Source organism: Drosophila simulans, chromosome X (genome assembly GCF_016746395.2).
Source record: "Drosophila simulans strain w501 chromosome X, Prin_Dsim_3.1, whole genome shotgun sequence".
Taxonomy (NCBI): domain Eukaryota; kingdom Metazoa; phylum Arthropoda; class Insecta; order Diptera; family Drosophilidae; genus Drosophila; species Drosophila simulans.
The window spans coordinates 9,732,152-9,753,819 of NC_052525.2; the positions used below are offsets into that span (position 1 = coordinate 9,732,152).

General features: G+C 41.7%; 1 protein-coding gene across 1 annotated transcript in view; it reads left to right on the forward strand.

The window, feature by feature from the left end:
- Nucleotides 1-532: 532 nt before the first annotated feature.
- The window catches only part of LOC6739875 (zinc finger CCCH domain-containing protein 13), a 37,197-nt gene continuing 16,061 nt past the window's right edge, over nt 533-21,668 (forward strand). The window contains exon 1 of the mRNA XM_039297706.2: nt 533-1,186. Coding sequence (XP_039153640.1) covers nt 931-1,186 — 256 coding nt within the window. The 5' untranslated portion in view covers nt 533-930. The remainder of the gene's footprint in view (nt 1,187-21,668) is intronic.

Sequence of the window (21,668 nt, forward strand, 5' to 3'; positions counted from 1 at the left end):
TGAGCTTCCTACTACTTGTTAAATGTTTTAAATCAACTTGTAATTTTCCATAATCCAATTTAAGTTACAAAATCGACTAGTAAACAGGCAACATCAATTGATCAGTAGCAGCAACAGATGCGGATTCTGTCCACTAGGAACGATTTTGAAAAACACCAACCAACACGGGGCATGTAATTTCGATTTGCCCGGGCAAGTCGTCCCATTTCCCACTGCCTATTCGCGAGGGCAGCCCCCTCCCTTACGGCCTGTGGAAAAGCAGCCCCGCTCGAAAAACTTGCGTCACGTAGCAAGCAAATGAACTGCAACTGACTTCTGGCAACTGCAACTGCCGCGCACCTTTGCGCCCCCTTTTGTGATTTCAGATTTGCCGAAAGGCGCAGGCGTCGGGCGACACACAGGACTCGAAGTCGAACTCGTAATAGGACTCGGATTTCGCCGATTGCTAGCCCCATTCACCAAAACAGAAGTTCGGCTCCTGACGGCATGTGCGGCATGTTGCAAGTTGGCAACTGTCGACTGACAAGGCTATATGAGTGTATGGCAGCGCATTTGGTGGCTCAATTGCGCCTCGCACGTTGGCCAGGCAGCAGGTCCTTGCGGCAACAACCGACAGCGGCTAGAATCGGCAACCGAAAAACCGAAAATATCCTTCGTGGCCGGCTTGCGAACTACGCGTAGTAAGAACTGAACTGAACTGAACTGAAAGACAACCGAACTCGCAAAATACGGAGACTTTGCCGGTTCGATTGTGTGTGGTGTTTGTTTCTTTTTTTTTTGCCAGTGCTTTCTCGCAGTTGTTGTCGTTGGGGAAGGAAGGAGGTCCTGTATCCTATATCCCATATCCTGCAGCCTGCTGTTCAAGTACAGTATTCCCCCGGCGAACCGCGTGTTATTTCCGCTTCCGTGTGCGTGCAATTAGTGGGCGGCATGGCGGCGCAGAGCCGCCGCTACAAAAATCGCAGGCCCAAATGCTCCAAGACAATGTCACTGGCGGCACTGATTTTGGGTCTGGTGGGTCTAACGATGGTAACCCTGGCAGCCGGAAATGACGCCATTTCCGCGCCGAAAGCGGGCAAGGATCTGCAGCAGCAGCAGCAGCAGCGCCATCAGCAGACATCGGAGATTGAAGATGATGGCGGAGCGCGACCGGACAAGGATTTTGACTTTGCCGCCTATGTGAATGGTGAGTGTTTGTATGGATACTTTTCCCGGGGGGGATTCTTCTTCTTTTTTTTTATCGGGTGCACTGCGCTGACCACTCTAAAATTCAACAATCGACAGACGACTCAATCACTTTCGCTTCCGCTGTCGCAGTTGGAAAATGGAAATTAGCCTGCCAATTCCCCACAGAGAGTTAGAGACGCAGCCAGAAAAGCAATTTGAGTGCTCTAAGTAGTCGCAAAACAATTGAGTGCGTTTGGCTGTGCCAGTTTCGAGCTTTTAGCCGCAAGTATATTTAATTTGATTGGAAAACTTGGTCATAAGTGTAAGGGGAAATCGGCTATAATGGCAGCGGTGTGTGGATAATTGAATCAAGCACTTTGTATTTCTAAGCAGCAAGGGAGCATTTAGCAATTATTTTCAATTGGAAATTGTGGTATATTGCTAAGGTCTAAATACACAAAGGACAAAAGTAACTGAATTCAATTAACAAAGTTGTTCTGTGTTGATTTAAACCTTTTCAGCGTAATTTATAGATCAATGAATAGAATTGAATCAAGAAAATTCATTCCACTTCTGTAATTGAATTCTCTTAGATTTTCTTATTAGCAAAATTATGGATAAAATTTGAGATTCATTTAGCTTAATTTCTTTGATTAATTAAAACATTTATCTAGGGTTACCAGTTCCAGTTTGATTATCGACACCGAAATATAAATACAAGAATATATCCAAGTTTCAACTCCTTGCGACCTAAACAATTTTCGTACTTGTTTATTATTTTGCCAACTGTTAAATATATAATTCTGGTCATAGAATAAACACATCAATATGGATCCATCGCCCATATGCAAACGAAATAAAATCCCCTCGAGCTGAACACTTCAATATTAAATGGTTTTTGAGCTGGCCAAATACCCGAACATTTTCGTTTTCATGATAACTTAATGAACAATGAGCTTCACTTGAAGCTCTCCATTTCAATCGAAGATTTTCCAAATAATTTCCATGCTGAAAATTGGTAAGCGAACAAAAGCTAAATCGCTTGTTAAGCAGTTTAGAGAATTTCATGTTATATATAAGCCACTATCAAATTGTCAATTGCGAATGGAGGCATATATATTACAATTGGCACATATATATGTATAACTGAGATAAATTCAATGATATGTCGTCCAAACTGTTTGGTTTGGTTTGCTTTGCGAAAATTGCAATTTAAATGTAGTTAACTGTGTTCCCATGTGTGTGTGTGTGTGTGTGTGTGCTTTGCCACTTAACAGCTACACAAAAGTCACACAAACATTTCGAATGAGGGGGCGATGCGGTTGGAAAATGGGAAAAAAGGCGAACTGACCGCACTGACAAACATTTCGAAACGTAAAATTTATTTATACCACTTGTAACTGCAAAATGTAATTTTGTGGAAATCACAAAATGTTTGAGTGTGTTTGGGATGAGGGCCACACGCAAACACACAGAATGCCCACACTGCGTATGAGTAATCCGACTGGCAAGCAATTGCGTTACTCATACGCAGTGTGGCCCCCCAAATGTATGCTATACATTTTTGCATGTCAATATGCTTAGCCATCCGCCCTACTGCTGTGATTTCTCCATCCATTGAAAAGCAATTAAATTCGCACAAGCACATGATAGTAATACAATAATTGCAAGTGCCACACATTCGAATGTGTCTCTTTTCTGATGGCAAGGGGGCATCCCATAACTTGTTGCACCAACGATATTTAGCCACTTTATCATCCCGATGAGATGCGTTTACACTTTAAATAGCCGCCGGCCAAAGGTAACACTTTGCAACCTATTGCTTTTGCTTTTGCTACTTTACTGCATCCGTTTAGCCATAAATTATAGCCCGATAAGAGAGTGTGTGTGTGTGTGCCACGTGGCTTTCGGCAGGAGTACGTGTGTGTGTCTTGTGCAGAAGTGTGTGTGCGTGTGGTGCAGGTGCGGCTTTGTTTGTAGTACCCCGTAAAGTACAAACTCTCGGGTAGATGCACTGGTGTCAACAGAAACAAAGCAATATATGTGTATATACGAGTATGCTATATGCTATATATAATATATTACCATTATCGTTAGTAACATGAAACATAATAAGTATTTTGACTTTAGATTTCATTTCCCAAATATATTTGATAGCTTTGCCAGATTAGATTAGATTAGCCCTATAAAGTGCTCAGTATCTTTAACCTCGACCCTGGCGATTGTCATCTAAATATGCTTTTGTTTATTTTTGGCTGAGTGCTAACATTTCGCTGATTTTACAACCGCGACAGGCAGCGTTGACAGCAAAAGCAAAAAAAAAAATAAAGGGCAAAAACCCATAAAGCGGTTTGCTCGGAAAGTTCGAAGAGGTGAATTGTGGAAACCACCCTCGGTTTTTGGTTAGCATCGACATCCGTATGGTCCATATTTTAGCCTGGCCATAAGCCGTTTGTTTCCCATTTGTTTGCCTATTCGTTTGTTTCTCGCCTTCTCCTTAAGTTGTTATTCTTTTTTTCTAAAAAAAAAGTACATTTTCTTTCCATTGTGGCATTAAACATTTTCACACTAGAGTGAAATACACAACTTTTTAGTGCAGCCAACCATCGAGGAAAAGTATTAAATCATTAAAAAAAAACTTTATTTAAAAACGCAATCCACAAGCCATGTAGTCAGTTTATATGTTCTCTGAATATCCATAAAAGGTTAGACTTTTAATTTTTGGTAAAATTTTCATTTATTAGCGTAAAACAAACTCTACCTCTTGTGAAAGTTTTAGCTCGTGGTAACTTTTATTGTTTGGCGCAATTTACTACCACTAAATTCATGGCAACTGCTGCATTTTGTTAAACTAGAAGCTTATTCGGCGAGCCAGCTTTTTGCCGCATTTTATTTTTGCAAACGCTTTTCCTCTGCCACTCGTCGTTGTTGTTCTTTTCGTGCTGTCCATAAGCAGATAATCAAAAGTAAATAAAAGCATTTTTCATTGTGTGATTCGCCGAAGGAAGAGGCGGAATTCCCGCAGACGGAGACAGATTAAGTAAATACTCGTGAATTTTCAGCGCACAGGAGTAATTTCAAATGCCGGAGGCCAGAGGAGAAATTAAAAGGAGCTTGTGCTCAGCCTTTTCGGCATTTTATGAATTATTTCGTAGCTCATTAACGAAAACACGTTTAAGTACTTAAATAATCAACGCCTTTTTTTGCTTTTTTTTTGGTTCCCCTTGCAAAACTTTTGTCAGTCAGTCAAAGCAGCCGACTCATGTGTGTGTGTGTGTGTTTGGCTTGGATAGGTGATTATTCCAACGATTATTGGGATTTGTTTTGAAAGGTTCCCGTAGAGGAGAATTTAATTAAGTCTGAAGACACTTTGATTGAACCAATTAGGGGCCTAATCACATTAAACAAGAGAACGCAATCGGCTTAAAACACCCCAGTGCCCTTGATTGTTGGAATTTCTGAACTGTATTGGCATTTGTTGGTTAATCAGATAAGGATTAATTAAGTGCACAATTAATGATGAGATAATAGGAAAATGTTTTGTTTATAGAAAGTGTATTCAATTATTTAACATATTCAATTTGAGCACATCTAGCAAAATGTAAATACTTCTTAATTTACCCTTTTCAGTAGTATTGCTTCTCCCTCATAATCATAATTAACCCTTTTCGGTACTTCTTAAACTTTAAGAGTTTTGTGTGGATTAACGAAAAGTTCTAGTGAAACTCTGCATTTTTACTACGCAGTCTAAAAATCCACTTCCCTTGGAACTATTAAATTTTACTGCAGGATTTATACGCAGTGGTTAACGATAGTTTAGCCATAATAGCTCAACGCTTTTAGTTAGCCAAATAAGGATATGATTTGTTTGACTGGCCAACTAATTTTCATTTCTAATATTTGTTTATTTTTGGGTTTATTCGCTATTGGCAAGGATTCCGTTAGCCATAAATTGTTGATGCACATTTTGTGTGCTTTCAGCACAGGGAAAATATGAAATTAAATTAATTTGTTACCTCTTCCTGCGGACAACCAAATTTAAATTGAAACGCTCATTTATATTTATAAAATTTTGGTAAATTAGCCATGAATCGGGAATGTGAATACGATCGTACGTCTTTTTGCGGCCTGCTTAATTGGGCATAAGACGCAGGATACCTGAAACTTTATGCCACAATAGCCGCACACACACAAAGCGACTTGATTATGCAAAGGCTCCTTTTATGTCCTTGTTCCCCGGCTAAAGACATAGAGTCTTGAGATGCCGACCCTAGTGGTACTCCACTCATGTGCAATCTGCCATACACTAATCGAGTGCAAAGTGCTCCCTTGTCGGGCCGCCAATTAATAATCCTTCTAACCCAATGCACTTGTCATCCGAAATTGTCCTTACTCACTCAGCTTAATTAGCCAGCAGTGCATTTTAGCATATATGCCAGCAATGCACTGTGAATAATACTTGATAAGCCTTAAAACACTCATAGATAAAGCGCCTAACTTGAATGATCATCGTACATTTAAGCAGTCGAACTAAACAGGTTAAGTAGCTCATAGAAAGGCTTGATCCTGTGCATCATTATAACCCATTAGCCAAGCTATTTCGCTCAGTGCACTCATGCCTAACAAATTATAGGCCAATTGGGCACACCCACTTTGGGTCCGATTCCTCTATGCATTCGGCTGGGGATTTATTTTTATATGCTGGTCGTTAGGGATAATACACCATCCGTTTTAGCCGGCGCTTTCGCCACTCTCGCATCCTTCGTCCTGCGACTGCATGCGTTAAGAGCTTGACTTTGTCCGGGAATTGCTCCAAATGTCGTCGTCTTCCGTTCTTCTCCTTGCTGCTGCTGCACTGCACCCACCAAGATAATGCCACTGAGCAGGGGGATCAGGAGACGGGAGCTGTGGAGCTGCGGCAATGGCGGGACCTCCTTAAGTGCTGGCTATGCCCGGAACAATTTGGCACCACATTGCGTATGATTAATATAAATTGTTTGGACTTCATTCTCGCTGGCTTCCACCCTCCGCACCTCTCACTTCCATTCCCATTGACACTTCATGAAGGCAAAGAGCGAGTAGAAGAAGAGAAGTCTTGAATTTGCGAGCACTTAAAGCAATTGCTGCAGTGAATCCGGACATTTATGCTTTTTATATATCTGATTCTACAATGGCCAGATAACCGCCTAAGTCTGTTGTTTTTGTGCCATAGATTTTGTATAGATTATTAAATGGGCCACATATCAAATATGTGACGTGGATATATTACACATAGCTTGTTTTGTGCAACACCATATTTCTCAGTGATTTAGTTTCTTTGCGATTTGATTTATCGATCGAACCGCTTGCTCAGACATGCATTTCCTCAGAAAACTCGCTGTCTATCCACATGCTTAAAGCGTGTATTTAGCTTTTCGGCTAAAGAGGTGGCACTGTTGTTGTTCCGGTCCCGGTTGTTGTTGCTGCTGCAGCTACGTTGCCGCTGTTGTTGCAGCTGCCACATGCCATGGCCCAAAGTGTCACATTACTGAAAGTGCGACAGCTACGGCGAATGCCAGAACACTCTGCTCCTGGTTCTGGTTCTGGTTCTGATCCTGGTCCTGGTCCGGGACCGGGTCCTCATCCTGATTCTGGTTCCGCCCGCTGCCTCCGAGTCGCCGAATCTGCAGTCGTGATTGGGGTGCTGCTGATGCCGCAGGGGCAGCCACACGCACCCTGCTCAACTTTGCTATCATTTGTGGTTTTGCATGTGCCGCGTGCAGCACATCGCCAAGTGCTGGCAATATGGCCACGCACCCCCCTCTTTGCCGCTTCGAAAAAAGAAAAGACTGCGAAAAGAAGAGTACTATGCAGGGCAACAAAAAAGAAATGGCATAAAAATCGCGTACACGCTTCAAAAATTCAACGGTCCGCCTATGAAAACGAACCTGCAAGAGGAAAAGCCACAGGCCACGACGAAAGAAATGCTGGGAAAAAGTACGGAAAAGTGCACAGGAGGGGCAGTGGTCTGGACGCAGACGATTGTTGCAGCAGCTTGTTTAAATTTTATGTCCTGGCTTTTCATACTTGTTAAGCCGCCCTCTCACCCACCTTCACTCAACGAAGGGGCGGAACCAGGTGCTCTTTACCAACTCTTTTTCCTTCTGATGCGCGGCGACAGGCGAGAGATGTTGCCGCTGGCACACACACACACACTCTTGCAGTTGGGGCACAGGTGCCAAAACGGTGGGCCATCAAAGAGAAAAAAAACAGCAGCAGCATTCGAAAATTGTTCGCTTCGAAGAACAGATTCAAGTGTAATTTTTGCCACTTCGCGTAGGAAATTCGGATAAAAATCGCACTTCCATAAGTCAAAGTGGCTTGGAAAACTTGTTAACTGAAGTCCAAATATTGAGAAGCGCAGAGAAGGGCTCAAAACGTGGGAGAGTAAAATATTCAGAAGTGCGGAGAAGAGTTGAGAACGTAGGAGAGAGGAAAAATGAGAAGAGCTCAAAACAAAACATCGCACTTCCGAAAGTCAAAGTAATATATTGAGAAGTGCAGAGCGTTCAGAACGTACATAGGAGAAAGATAAAAATGAGAAGAGCAGAATAGAGCTCGAAACGTAGGAGAGTACAATAATACGAATCTCAGAAAGAGGTGCATTTAGGAAATTAACTGTTATTTACATTTATATTCAAAAGTCACAATACATTTGCTATTCAACGAATAATGAAAAATAAAGTAAATTGGTCCAACTTAAAGCCAGTGCCAATGGCTCTCAACTCAAACTCACTTCACTCATATACTTATCTACCCAACCGTTTCACTTCCCACAAGGCGCTCAATGAAGTGATAAACTGGCAACATTTAGTCCCTTTGTCTTATCTCCACTTTCCTGCTTTCTGCTGCTTTCTTCTGTTTCTTGTTGTATTTTATGACCGAAGCAGAGAGAGCAAAACAAACAGAATGAAGGAACGGGGCAAAAAACTTTCGAGCGCAACGAAGGGCAAAGTGCCGGCTCAAAAATCAAATGACAATAAACAAAAAAAGTGGGGACAGCGAGGGGAGCAGCCATAAAATAAATTAACCTTGAAGTTCAATGCGCAACTCAATTTGCTGCCTTCGAGGCCAAGGAGTCGCCCTGGAAAATTGTTGCTTATTGCTGGCCAAAAGGGGAATTGCAAAGTGTTCATAAAACACCAGTCAACCCTTTAATCTTCGACCGCAATTCTTAAAGATCTAAATCATGTTGAGTGAATGATGTCGAATGGTCGAAAACCAATTCTTTTGGGCTAAAATGATCATAAAGATAAAAGAATACAATTTTTATTCTGTTAATTAACTATTGTCGAGATCCCTAACTCGTTTTGATAAATTAAGGAAAAATAAATTTTAGGTATATTTTCGCATTTTTTGTAAGGGGTAACATCATCAAAATTTGCAAAAAATGGCCGAAAAATGGAATTCGCATTTTTGAACTCAGTTCGATTGGAAATTTAATTACGAGCTCAACAAGGTATAACATTCCGTATTCAGGCTATTATTTTTAAAGTTGTGGCAAAAAAACTGATTATTTGATGACCGAAATTCGGAAAATCGGCTTTTGTCAAAAACTTGATATTTACAAACGGAATTTTCGTCATAACTTCGCTGAAAATTGTCATACAGACGAAAGAATAACTGTTTTGAGCAGCTAATTACCAGTGCTAACGATCCCTATCACTTTTTGAAGAATTTAGAAAAATTAATTTTTGGGTCAATTTTTGCATTTTTTGTAAGGGGTAACATCATCAAAATTTGCAAAAAATGGCGAAAAAATAGAATTGGCATTTTTGAACACAGTTTGATTGGAAATTTAATTACGAGCTCAACGAGGCATAACATTCCATATTTGGATCATTATTTCCAAAGTTCTATTAAAAAAAAAAGATTTTTTTTGCAAAAAATGAGCGGAATAAGTGATAATCGATCATAGATAATATTTCTCATTAAATTTCAATAAAGTCACGCTACTTAAACACCTTTAAGAGAGACGGCTAAATTGTGTTGCGGCGAGGAAAGCCGGTAAAAGCTTCATTCCGAGGCAGCAAGAAAATATGAATGGACTGCCGGGCTGGGCCAAAGGTCAAAGTCTCAGTTCGATAATTACCCATCATAATGGAGTCGGCGAATCGCCTCGACCGCATGCATTATTGAAAGGCTTTTCCATCGGAGGCGAAGACAAAGGACCCGACCGCAAAGGAAATTTAAACAAATGCCACCCAACGACCCCTGCCCAATGCATCGTATTTGCGGTCGGGGTGATGGGTTCAAGGGTTCAAGGGTTCAGGGGTTCGGGGGTTACGCCACTAACCACGGGACCGATTTCGAAACGCACAAAGTCCATTTACATAAATGGTTATCCTCGATTGCTACCGACTCACACACCCACACACCCACACAACCACCTCACACACACACTTACACGAAGGCTCACCTTTGAACTTTGGTCACAGCAAATTAAATAAAAGGTTAGCAACTTGCGCGATGATGAGGTGGGGGGCAAAGTTTTTCACACAGCGTGATGACAATAATAATGATGTCATTGGCAATGATGGCCTTGAGTTTGAACTTGTTTCTAAGCTAACTGAACTATTAAGTATTTTCTTTAAATGTCATAGAATCGATTTCTTTTTGCCATTTCTTTGCACTGTGTCAATGTGAAAAAAGGCTAAGCTCGTTTTGCACACTGTTTGCTGTCCTTTGAAATAAGGTAATGACCAAAAGCAAGGACATCCATCGATGTGGGCGCAGTTGTTTCGCTCCACTCCATACCACTGCAGCCCCATTAATATTTCACATTTCATATTCGCAATCGTCCTTCACTAACGCACCCCCCCCCCCCTCCCCCCCTCCATTTGCATACCCCCCACTCCTCAAGGGGCTCATTTACCTGGCTGGCTACTGGTTACACCGACGGACCGACTGGTTCCGGATGTCTGGTCGTGTCAGCGGAGTTGAAAAGGGTTTTTTATTTTTTTTTTTTTGTGCTCGCATTTTCCATTGGCATCTTCCGCCGATTTCCTGTTTTCCCGTTTGCACGCTTCCCCCGCCCGCTTTCCCGCCGCATTTGCCGCCAACAGTTTCAGTTTCAGTTGCGGTCGCTGGATGGGCGTGTATTTTAATTGTGTTGACTTTGTAAATGATCCATTCATAATGCTACTCGAAGGTATTCCCATCGCCATCGTCATCGTCGTCATCGTCGTCATCATTCCAGCCGGTCTCTGCTCAGCCTGTTTTTAATGGCCAACATTTAAGCCGGCTCCGAACAACAACAAAGCTTGTACCAAAAAAAAAGGAGTAATCGACAGATTTACAACCATGTAGTACCCTCTGTTTTACAGGTGACTTCACTCTACAGAAGATTAATAATCTAAGAAAATACACAAGAACGAGGAACAAGCTTAATATGCAAAATTAAAATGTGAAACAACTATTACTTATCCTTACTATACAGGACTGCTATATCCTTCCTGTTCAATACTCCCCCTTCTTACCAATTACAGGGTATCCAAGAGTGAAAAAAAAAACGAATTCAGAGCAAATGAAACGAAACGAAAATCGATAATGAATTAATTTTCAGGCACCGAAGGCAAATGGCGCCGACAAATTTATGACTGTCGACTGGGCCAGGCATTGCCAGGATGTTATAGTGGCCATAGCCCCCTGCCAATTCGATTCCCAACGCCCCTGTGCAGCAGCATTTAACATTTGCTCAATGGGCCAGTCCGTATTTCCCAGGCCCTCATCAAGTCCAATAAGCCACTGAAAGCGTTTAAACTTAAGCGTTTTACTCAATATCAGCACACAGGAAAAATTGCATAAAATACTACAATATATTTCATAGATAGTACTATGGTTAAAAATATACTTCAATTAAGTGCGCAGTTAATAATAATTGGCTTTTTTGTTACCAAAGAAGTTGGCTTGAAATCAGACCATTCTGGACTTTTAAACTAATTACCCAAATGACAGACGGTACAACTTTTGCCTGCGCATGTTAACAAATTGTTACAAAAAGTCTTGACAAAATGAAATATACATAAATTCCTCTTACATATATTGTAATCACCTTGCCTGTGATTTTTGTTCATAATTGCAGTCAAATCTCAAAAACTCAATCTTGGGCAAAGTTTTTGGGCTCAACTTTTGTCCGTGGCTTAACCAGGCTTTTGAATGTGTGTGTGTGTGTCAACGTTTGCCTCAATTTGCTGCATATCCTTCTCGTTTCGTTCTATTCCCTCTATTTGTTTAGGCTTCAAGGGAAAAAGGTGGGCGAGGCACTGGCGCTGGATTCTATTTGGTTTTAAGTGGGCAAATTGCTTATGTAGGGCATCTACACCTGGGCCAACCCAACGGTCGCCGTCCAACCAATTAGTGTCAGTCAAAAGTTTGTTAATACCCTGCTTAAGGCCTGGATATGGATATGACGACTTCAAGTGCTTTATGTGGCATTTAAATACTCTGCAGTCATTTGATAATTTAAATTTAATATAGGCATACATTATACATTATGCCCACTAACTTATTTCTTGAGTTTCACTAATTATTGGCACTGTGTAGGGCTCAATTTTTGATGTAGGGCATTCGGAAATGCAAGCAAGCCGACTATCTAATTGAAATGCCAGCGAATGGGAGGCTATCAATTACGCCCTAGTGGCTCCAAAAAGCAGGTCCTTTTCCAGGACCGGCAAAAATGTCAAGTCAGTTAGTCAGCCATCATGTTAGTCGGCGAGATGGCAATCGAGTCGCATTAAAAACTAATCGCAGCCCATGCATGCGGCTCAAATGATTAAGCGTTCAATTTGCCAGCACTCGACATGCAATTAAAGTTAGTTCTATATGTGTGTGTGTGTGTGTGCATTTCTTTGCATGTCTGCGCTTTCTCTTTGCTTTCTTTTTGGCGCCTAGTTATTAGTGTGTGTGTGTGTGTGTGTGTCTGCAGGTGTTTGCACATGGAATGCAACTGTAATTATGCGCACGACTGACACACATTAGCCAACCGGCGAAACCCAGATACACCCAGGTGTATTTATAGCCTACTTAAAGGTAACTAAGACACGGCACGAGCACAAGTCAAGTGACTATCTTTCAAAGCCCCGCCAAATGGGATCACTATATGCATCACAGGTGTTTCCGCAGAGTCATGAGGTGAGAACATAAATCCTTGCAATAAGTTGGCCCAGAAGAAAGGCTGCTTGTCTGTCATAAATCTTACGGGGGGTCTAACAAAAGCCAAAGCGAACAAAGGAAGTGTGTTGATCTTGGCAACACATTTACTCAGGTCTTACAATGTTCATCAGTAGATAGCTGAGTATTTATGAGTGTTTGTTGAGCAAGGGACACATTATATAATTCCAAAAAGGATGTTTACTTTGTACGTGCAGTTTATCCATTTTCAAACATGTACAACCATTAAAAACATTTCCAAAACTCGCATTTCCTGCATTTGCATTCGAAAACTTTTGAATTCCTCAAACGACTGGCAACTCTGAGTTATTTTCGATTTAACCCAAAAAATCTCAGGGGGAAATGAGAAGCCCCACTTCGTTCTTTCCGCCTACGATCCTCATTCCTTGGACTGCAAACTTTGCTCGTGCCTCATTGTACAATTTACTCTTCGGATTTTGTTTGACATGCAAATGCTGCAGTTAAGTACATAAAGTTTTAGCGAAACATATAGAGTACATAGTCGGCAGTATATCGTCCGATGGTTGGGGTTGTGTTCGTATGAGAAATGAGAGCATCGCTCGGCACGCGAATTGTGTGGCAACATTTTGTTGTTTAATTTTTGTGTACCGACTGCAAATTGAAGGCCCAGTTCCTCCGAAAAAGAACCCCTTTGCACACCCCTGCAAACCCTGCTCAAACTCAACGCTTGGACGTTGGCAATTTGCTGCATACAAATCGCGGCTGGCAACGCCGCTGCCTGTGATTATTGTTGTTGCTGCTGCTGATGGTGGCAGCCAAAAGAACTTAAAGTAGGTTACTTACAACCACGCACACACACGTATGCATCTTTAAGTGCACTGCGAGAAGTTATCCAGCATATCTGCTTATCCACAATGAAGTCACCAAAACGAATCTGAAAAATAAGCAGCACATAAAGTTAATAAAAAGTGATGCTAATTTTATACGTTTTAAATATGTTTACAAATAATTTTTTTTTTTTTTTTGGGTGCACCTGGTGCGAGTAGTTTTTGTGCATACTTAAGGCAGCGGGCCAGTCGACACGACCCCTTTCCATCATCACTCGCCTGCTTGCCCCTACCACCACTTTTTTGGGTGCTGTAATTGAGGCAACTTTGCAGAAAGGCAAAACTTGCCGCATGTACGAATAGTTTGCTGCATAATGACAGGCGCGCCGGCATGCATATTTATGCCTCAAAAGCTCAACTTTCCTCCCGCGACACCATCTTGAGTCGAACATTTTTCAAGGCGCGGAAAGTCACGCTCTATTGGCCCCACCAATGTGGCTCAAATAAACGAGCTGCGGGCCACTTTCATTTGAAAAAAAAGAAATGCATAGAACAAAAAACAGAAGCCGGAAAATTCCCCTAGTGAAAAGAACTCCCGTTGCGACAAAAGTGATTAATTATTTAGAAAACATTTCAATAGAGTTTGTTTGATTTCAAATGAAACCGCAATGAGCAGAGCAGCTGCCAAAGTAACTTCCGGTTCGGGCCTCTCTCTCTCTCTCTCTCTCTCTCTCGCCCTACTGCTAGCACTCTCGCTCGCACTCCCGCAGCCTCTCGGCAAAGTCAACCGCCAACTGTGGCAAGCAATAAAAATTTTACAGACAATTCGCTTTTATTGCATTTCACACGCCCAAGTAGCGAGCGAGATGGGGCGACAGCTAGAGAGAGAGAGAGAGGGGCAAATAGACAGTTGAGTGCAGCCACAAAGAAGTTAACGTTTGTAGTTTAGTTGGCTTTAAGTTGGGAAAACTAATTCGTTTTCGTACTTTTCAGGTTTTACTTCAACAATATTTCTCAAATAAACACTTGCATAAATATTAATATATGAAGTGGTATTTATATTAAATATTATATTTACATACATTTTTTCACTGCTCTTTTTTTACCCGAAAACCACATTCCAATTTTGGCCGACATGATCAGTGGACATAGGCAACCCAGAACCGCAATCAATAATGTTGCCACACCACAAAAACAAAAAAAAAAAACAGTAAAAAAAGGACTTCCGCTCACAGCAGACCATAAAAATGTGCTGCATACTTTTAGGCAGTCAGAAGCCATAAAGTCAAGAACTGTGTGTGTGTATGTGTGTTTTTATAGTTTTTTCTGATGGAACGGCATTTGTGGGTGGTTGGGCGGTAAACTAGGCGCCAACTTGAGGTGTTTGCCAATGCACTTGTGGAGGCTAAATGAATTAAAAAATCGAATGGAACGAGTTGCAACCGTCAGTGGAAAGGAAGCAATGAAAATTATCCAAGGGAGAGGCGCCTGGGAAATTGCGCCAAACGAAAGGAAACTTTAACAGCCACCGAGGGGGGCGGGATGAATGGGCGGGGCAGACTACAACAGCTGCATACAAATGCCCCGCGTGTGTGTGTGTGGGTGTGTGCGTGTGTGTCGAGTGGCAGCAGCAAAGAAAAAAAATTAATTTAAATTTTTATGATGCCATAAAAATAATGCATGGCATGTCTGGGCCCCCGGCTAAAAGGAGAGACACCACTGCCGTAAGCGGCAGGATGGGCTGCAGGATTGTTGGTTGGGTGTGGGGGCGTGGCAAGGCGGAGGCGAAGTGAAGTGGAAGCTGGCACACCGTCCATGGGCAAAAAGCAAAGGCAATGGCGCCACGTTGCCCCAATTAGCTGCACACTGTGCCTCAGCATGTGGCCATGCCAGCGGGAGCAGGAGTGCACCACCCCCCCTAGTAGCCCCCCCATATATGTAGCCACCCAGAACCACCCACACACTCTCAGTCGACTGGCACCCTAAGCAGCATGTCATTAGTGCCGCCTTCAAAACAAAGCAACGAACACGCGGAAATGCGATGAAACAAAATAAAGCGTCGGTGCACACAGAGAGAGAGCATTAAGTATTCCGCCAACTTGGTCATGTCCTGGCAATATATAAGAGCAATATAACATATACCCACTCGAGTCGCAGCAGATCCCCGGTAGTCTGTTCAACAATATTTCAAACTGCGGCTGCCAAGACACGCGGCGGTAAACAGGTGGTCTACATGAAATGGCAGCGAAAAAAGGAACAACAAACGAAGGAAAGCCATCTAGCGGCAAATAAAAATATATATTCATGTTAAATTAAAATACAGATATTTTTGATTGAGCTGGTTATATTCACTTAGAATTACCACCCATATAGTAATTTTAGAAACAAGCGCTAATTCGCGGATCAACAGTGCGTATACGTAATAATACTTGCTAAGCCTTAAGCGGCCCGCTAACTGAGCTAAGTAAAAGCGAAACACAAAAACTTAGCTCCTCATTTGCACTACATGCCGCAACAGGATAGATTGCCACGCCCCCAGCCGCCCACGAAAGCGTCGGGGCGTAACAATGAATACAAATGAGTCATTTATGACCAACAAAAGGACCACAAAAATATACGTATCTCTGTGGCCACAAAAAGAAATGCCGCAAAAAATGTCAAGGCAAGCTGAATTTTTCTTTTTTTTTGCCATGAGGTGAACAATGCTTCTTAAGTATTAAATTTATGAGAATTAAAGTTGAAAGGAGTACGGCAGATTTATTACACTGTGTAAATTGCAATTATACGAATTATTTTGAAGTACTTTAAACGTATGACTTTCTGTCCATAATCTTCACTCAGTTCACAAGTTTTTAATTGCTTTCCAAAATTTGCTAAAAATTAAAGAAAGAAAAAAAAAATGCCACATTTTCTGCAGTTTCCTTGGAAGCCCCCAAGCTGTGATTTATTTGACATGCTGCACATGGCACACGGAAATGTTCTTTGATCGTTTCCGGTCATTTCTCATGACCGAAATTCGGGTCAATTTGTAATCCCTGCCGCCCTGCCGCCCCGCCCCCTGATCCCTGCGCCCGTCATCTGGTCTCCGGTTCTCTGCGTCTGCCGGAGACATTAGGTTAAAAGTCCGGAATAGAACGAAAGGACTACTAGCGGAGTCCTTTGGCATTGTTTATGCCTCGTTTGAAATTTATTGTTATGAGCACAGCGAACGAACAGGTCCTTTGGCTTTCTAAGTCTAAGGTCTCGCCATAATTGGATGGGCGTGAACTTCGACTGAAACTTCGATGACAATTAAAATCAAAATTTTCAGCACGCAATGCAGGGGCAATTAAGGAACCCCAAATGATTTACTTATCGATTGACCACCTGGCTGCCCCACAAGTCCTTCGTTCGCCACTCTTTTGCCCACCTCCAAATATGATTTACTGCCACATCTCGACCGTAGTGCTGACTTTAATTGACTCTCAAGTCGCTGCTTGGGTCGTTCGGAGATCTGCGAAAGAGCACTCCATAATTTAAAGTCATTTCATGCAATGGTTAACTGCAATGACTTGGGTCTTCAGTCAATACTCTATATATGTCACAAATACAAATAAAATGCATATAATTTGCATATGAAAAATGTCTTAAAAAAAAAACAAAATTCTCGAAAATCTTCAAGTTTTCTGTATTTTAATATTTTTTGTAGTGCATTTTGGCGCCACTGTGTTCTGTGTCACTTCCGTTTGTCTTCTCTGGCTGCTTTTCATTTTCATGTTCCACTTCCTGTTCGCTGGCAACAGTTTAATATTTGAAAAAGCGCAGGACGAAGCCAAAAGAAGAAGGAGCTGGGCAGAAAGAAGAAGCTCCAGTTTTAGCTGCAGCGAAAGAAGCAGCAAAGGCAGCCCAATGCAATTAATCAAAACGCTGGCCGCGAGTCGTATTCCAGCCCCGCCCCCATATCTACGCCCCCTTTTGGTTCGCCCACTGAATAAACCCGATTTCTATGTCCTTTGCCTGCCGTTTGCCCCTTTCGATGCCGCATACACAGAATTAGAACTTTGGTTATGAATACTTAATGAATTTAAAAACCTACAAAATAGCATAACAAAAATTTCACTGATATAAAAACTATTATAGTAAATAAAAAAATATTAACATATGAATTTAAAGACGCTTAAAAAAATGTTAAAATTCGTGTTTTAAGAGCGTATTCTTTTTGTTATATTTTGTACATTTCAATACAAAATGTCACCTAATATGATGACGCTCAAATCACCTAGTTTTTTCTCAGTGCAGCCAAGCGTTAGTGCGAGTCATAAATGTATGTGTGTGTAGAAAGAAGGGGGTGAACTATGTACTACCAGGATGTGCAATGCAAAAACGCAATTCGTAGGAACTTCGGCACAGACAGGAAACAAAACTAATTATCGTTAGAGCAAAATTTTTGTTTTACTACTGCTGTTAACCCTCCAATACGACCCCCAGCCCCTTCTTTCATTTTACATGTATATGTGTGGGGAGGGGGGTCGTGAGAAAGAAGGCCGGAAGTGGGGGCGGGGTCGAGGCAAAAACGATGTGGAGCCGCCCATATTTATAATTACTGTTTGCACACTTAACGAAGACACCAAGCTAACGAAGAAAGGGATGAATAGGAGGCACCAAGTACAAGAGAAAGAACATGTTCAACAAGAAGAAGAAGAGGACGAAGAGAAGAGCGAGGGAAGAGCAATGGAAGAGTGAGAAAAGAGGGAGCTGAAATGGCGAACGAGGAAAACGAGAAGCAGCAACAGTAGCTCAGATGGGAGACAACATTTTTGAAACTTCATTTTCAAAATTATGCTCATTAATCATGGAAAACAACCGAAAATGATGACAAGCTCCAAAGGGGGAATAGGGGGGAAATTTTGAGATTGTAGGTGTGTGCGTGCTGATGTGTGTGTCGGTGTGTATTGGCTGTTGGCGTGTCGCATAATACTTTGTTAGGTCTTAACACGCAAATCAGCCAGAGAAATTGTCACACAAGGAGGAAAAAGTGAGTAAAACAAAAGAATGAGCGGATGGAGGCGGAAAAACGATGGGAAAAACGGTATATTCAGGGGAGGGGGTGGAGGCATTGGGCAAAGGTGATCTTCGATATGGCGACAGGTTACTAATTTTCTAGTACAGTCCGTTTCAGCTTGATAGTAAACTTCATTTCAAGCAAACGATTGATATGTTTAACATTTTCTTGAACTTTACCAAACAAATAAAATAATCCGCAATGCAAATCAATAAATTCCGCTGTAAAAGCGGAAAAAATGATTAAATATTTTCACTCCCGTCAGATAATAGCCAACAATTACGCGCATGTAATTACACAACTTAAACGTACTTCTTTGTTATATACTATAGTTAGCTCAATTAAGCCCTCGACCATCCCCACTTTGACCTTGCACGCACAACCAAAGAATTCGTGACATTGAGCTAGAAAAAAAAAAAATATTGGCTAAAACAAAAAAAAAAGAACTAAACAAGAAAGTATGTAAGTTTGACTTGATTTACGAGCAATGGATTATCAGCCAGCTAATAGTGGCGGCCACTTAAATTTTCATATTTGCTGGCCCGATCCTTGGCTCGTGCCATTAGTGGGGCATTATCTGACCCTTAACCCACTGAGCATTATCTCTGTATCTTCAAGTTCGACCTTGTGTCTGCAGCTGTTGCCCGACTCACACGCACAACAAATAAAACGCAAATTGTATAGCCAAGCCCTGAAAAAAAGAAGCAAAGAAATCGATGTTCCATATACCCTATATAATTGACCAAGTTAAATAATACATGAGTCTTACTACCATCAAAGTTTGGTATTAGCTGAAACCTATTCAGTACTGAAATCATTAAATATTTGATTAAATTTTCCTAATTTTACTAATTTTCTTCAAAATTCCCGAAATGGGTGGCCAAGGCAAACATACCCTTTTCAAGGACCTGGCGAATAGAACCTTAGCATTGACATTGTCTGTCCCTGGCCTTGTTTGCTCCCGTCCTTTCCTCCTCTTCCCACCTCCTTCTCCATCTTTCTCATTTTCTGTTATTTCCCATTTTCTATGCGCTTTGGTGTTTACTTGGCTCTTTTTGGGGCTTTCAGCGGTCGCACGTAGCAAATTCCATTTACGTGTCCTTGAATTTTGCCTAATATTATTGCGTTCTGCTTTATCCCAAGCATTGGAATCAAGGCGAATTGTAATAGAAATAGAAGAAGTCCAGGTCGAAGAAATTAATAATCAATATGGCAGACTCCAAAAATGATGGAATCACAACGAATGGAAATAGCTGGCTGAAAGAGAAGCAATTTATGGGCCATTTCCTTGACGACAGGTGGTGGCGTCTGTCTATCCCAGGATTTTTCCCATAAATTGATGGCGGCTTAGGGACTTATTTTCCGTGGGCCAACGAACGAGATTAATATTTAATTAAATCGATTTAATGCTGCCTGTGGATCTGTTGACAACGGCTTGTAAAACGCCAAAACCGCTGACAGCCGCCGAGTGATTTATTCATGTTTTGCTCTCCACATTTGTTGGATCTGTCTGTTTGTCTGTCTGCCAATATTAATTACACATCCAGGGCGAAAAAAAGTTGCAGAAAAAGCGCTTAACCCAAGAAAATTGTGCTTTTCAAGCAGCTGCAAGTTGTTTTCGAACTGTCAGAAAACTTGAGCCGCTGAAGAAAGGGACTTACAGGTGTAAAAACGAGTCAAAACTTTATAAATGTAAAAGTAACGTTTTCAAAACTTTACAAAGCTGCCAGGATATTAGGCTTAGAATTAAGCAACGTCGGTTTTATGGGTAAATAAATTTATAGCTCGATTCAAAATGGTTGTCAACTAATTATGCTATTTTTGCCAAAATCTTTAACTAAACGCATGAATTCCGCCACTTTTCTACCGCATTTTTTTGCGTAAGAGTAACGTTAGTGTGTGCGCCTTAATTGCGCCACAAATACGTGGCATGCCTCAGTCAAGGATTGTCGAAAATCTCTTTTACTCCTGCGGTTGGGTCACGCTTTTTCCTATAAGGACACACATCCCACCCACACTCCACTCTTTCATTTTGGCAGGCCTGCTTTGGCTATAACTTTCCCAGACAGGCGAAGCCAAAACCGAAACTGAAACTGAGAAATGAAAAACCAAACTGCGTTTGAAAGTGTCCGCATTAGGGTGGGCCAACATACTATACTGATAACTTACTTAGATAGTAATAACTGGTGGGTTCAAATGATGAAGTGGGTTTAAGGATCAGTTAGAGATTAACTTATTTTAATGGGCAACAACATTTCTATGGCAAGCGTGAGGTACCCTGCTGGTGATGTGGCTGATGTTTTATCATTGGTGAGTTAGAAGCTCCGCCGAAACTTGAAAACGTTTTGTAAGCGTTCACGTTGTCGTCTCCAGTTCTCCGGATATCCCCCCTCCAGTTTGCCGGATTGCCCCCCTTCCACATTTTGTCCGTATGCCCGTGTGTCCGTATGTCCGTCTGTCCGTATGTTTTGTGTTTCTGGCAGAGTTCTGCGGAGTTTGTCACTCGCATGGCGACAGAGCTCGGCGAACAAATGGACCAACAGTCCGTGTATCTGTGTCTCGTTTATGATTGCATTATGGCGAAAAACAGCTTACACAGCCCACATGTACTGGAGTCCAACTATCCGTCTCCCTTTCCATCGGCGCAGGAACAAAACAGGAACATCAACAGCTACAGCTGCGTAAATTTGCATAATTCCACAATAAGCTGTAAGCCGGCAAGGGATAGCATTTTCGGTGGGCGGCTGGTGAGTTTTGTCTGAGTGAAAAGTTTAGAGACCAAACTGTTTCGCCAGACTAGAAAGTTTCATCGGCTTGTAAATGATGTTTTCCTGCAGCAACGACGTAAGCGAGGTAAGGGACTTGCGTTGTGAGGGATTTATCAGTTCGGATCACTCTCATCACCCCCATACCCCCCATCCGAGTTACCATTCTCAGATTTTGATGGCTGGAGCGCAATCCATCAACAGTTTGGACAGTTTGTGGCCAGAGTCGGTCACAACCAGTGGCGCTTAAGAGTGATAAGTGCGGATTTCGAACGGGCCACAGCAACTATGCTAATTAATTACATTAGTTGCACGGAACTATTTGGGGGCTTAAAATCCCTTTAAAAAGTGACTGAAAATGTGCAATGAAATGTGTAGAGTATTTTGTGATCTAAAATCTATTTCAGAAGTGTTTAAAATTATGAAGTTTATCTTATATTGTATATATTCTATTTGTCTTGCCATTGAATGGCAAAAAACTAATAGAAAAGGTCTTGTCGCAGGACTCGTGTTTCAAGTTGCCCACAACTGTTGGTCAACAAAGTGTTGCTGTGATGGCTGCCAAGAAAGTCACTTGGCCAAGACAGCAAAAAACGTGGTAATCCCGGTATTAAAGTTGCAAGCCGGCTGAACTCCAACTGATACATATCATCAACAACACACATTTGCTGTGCAGATATAAAGGTGTCACAAACT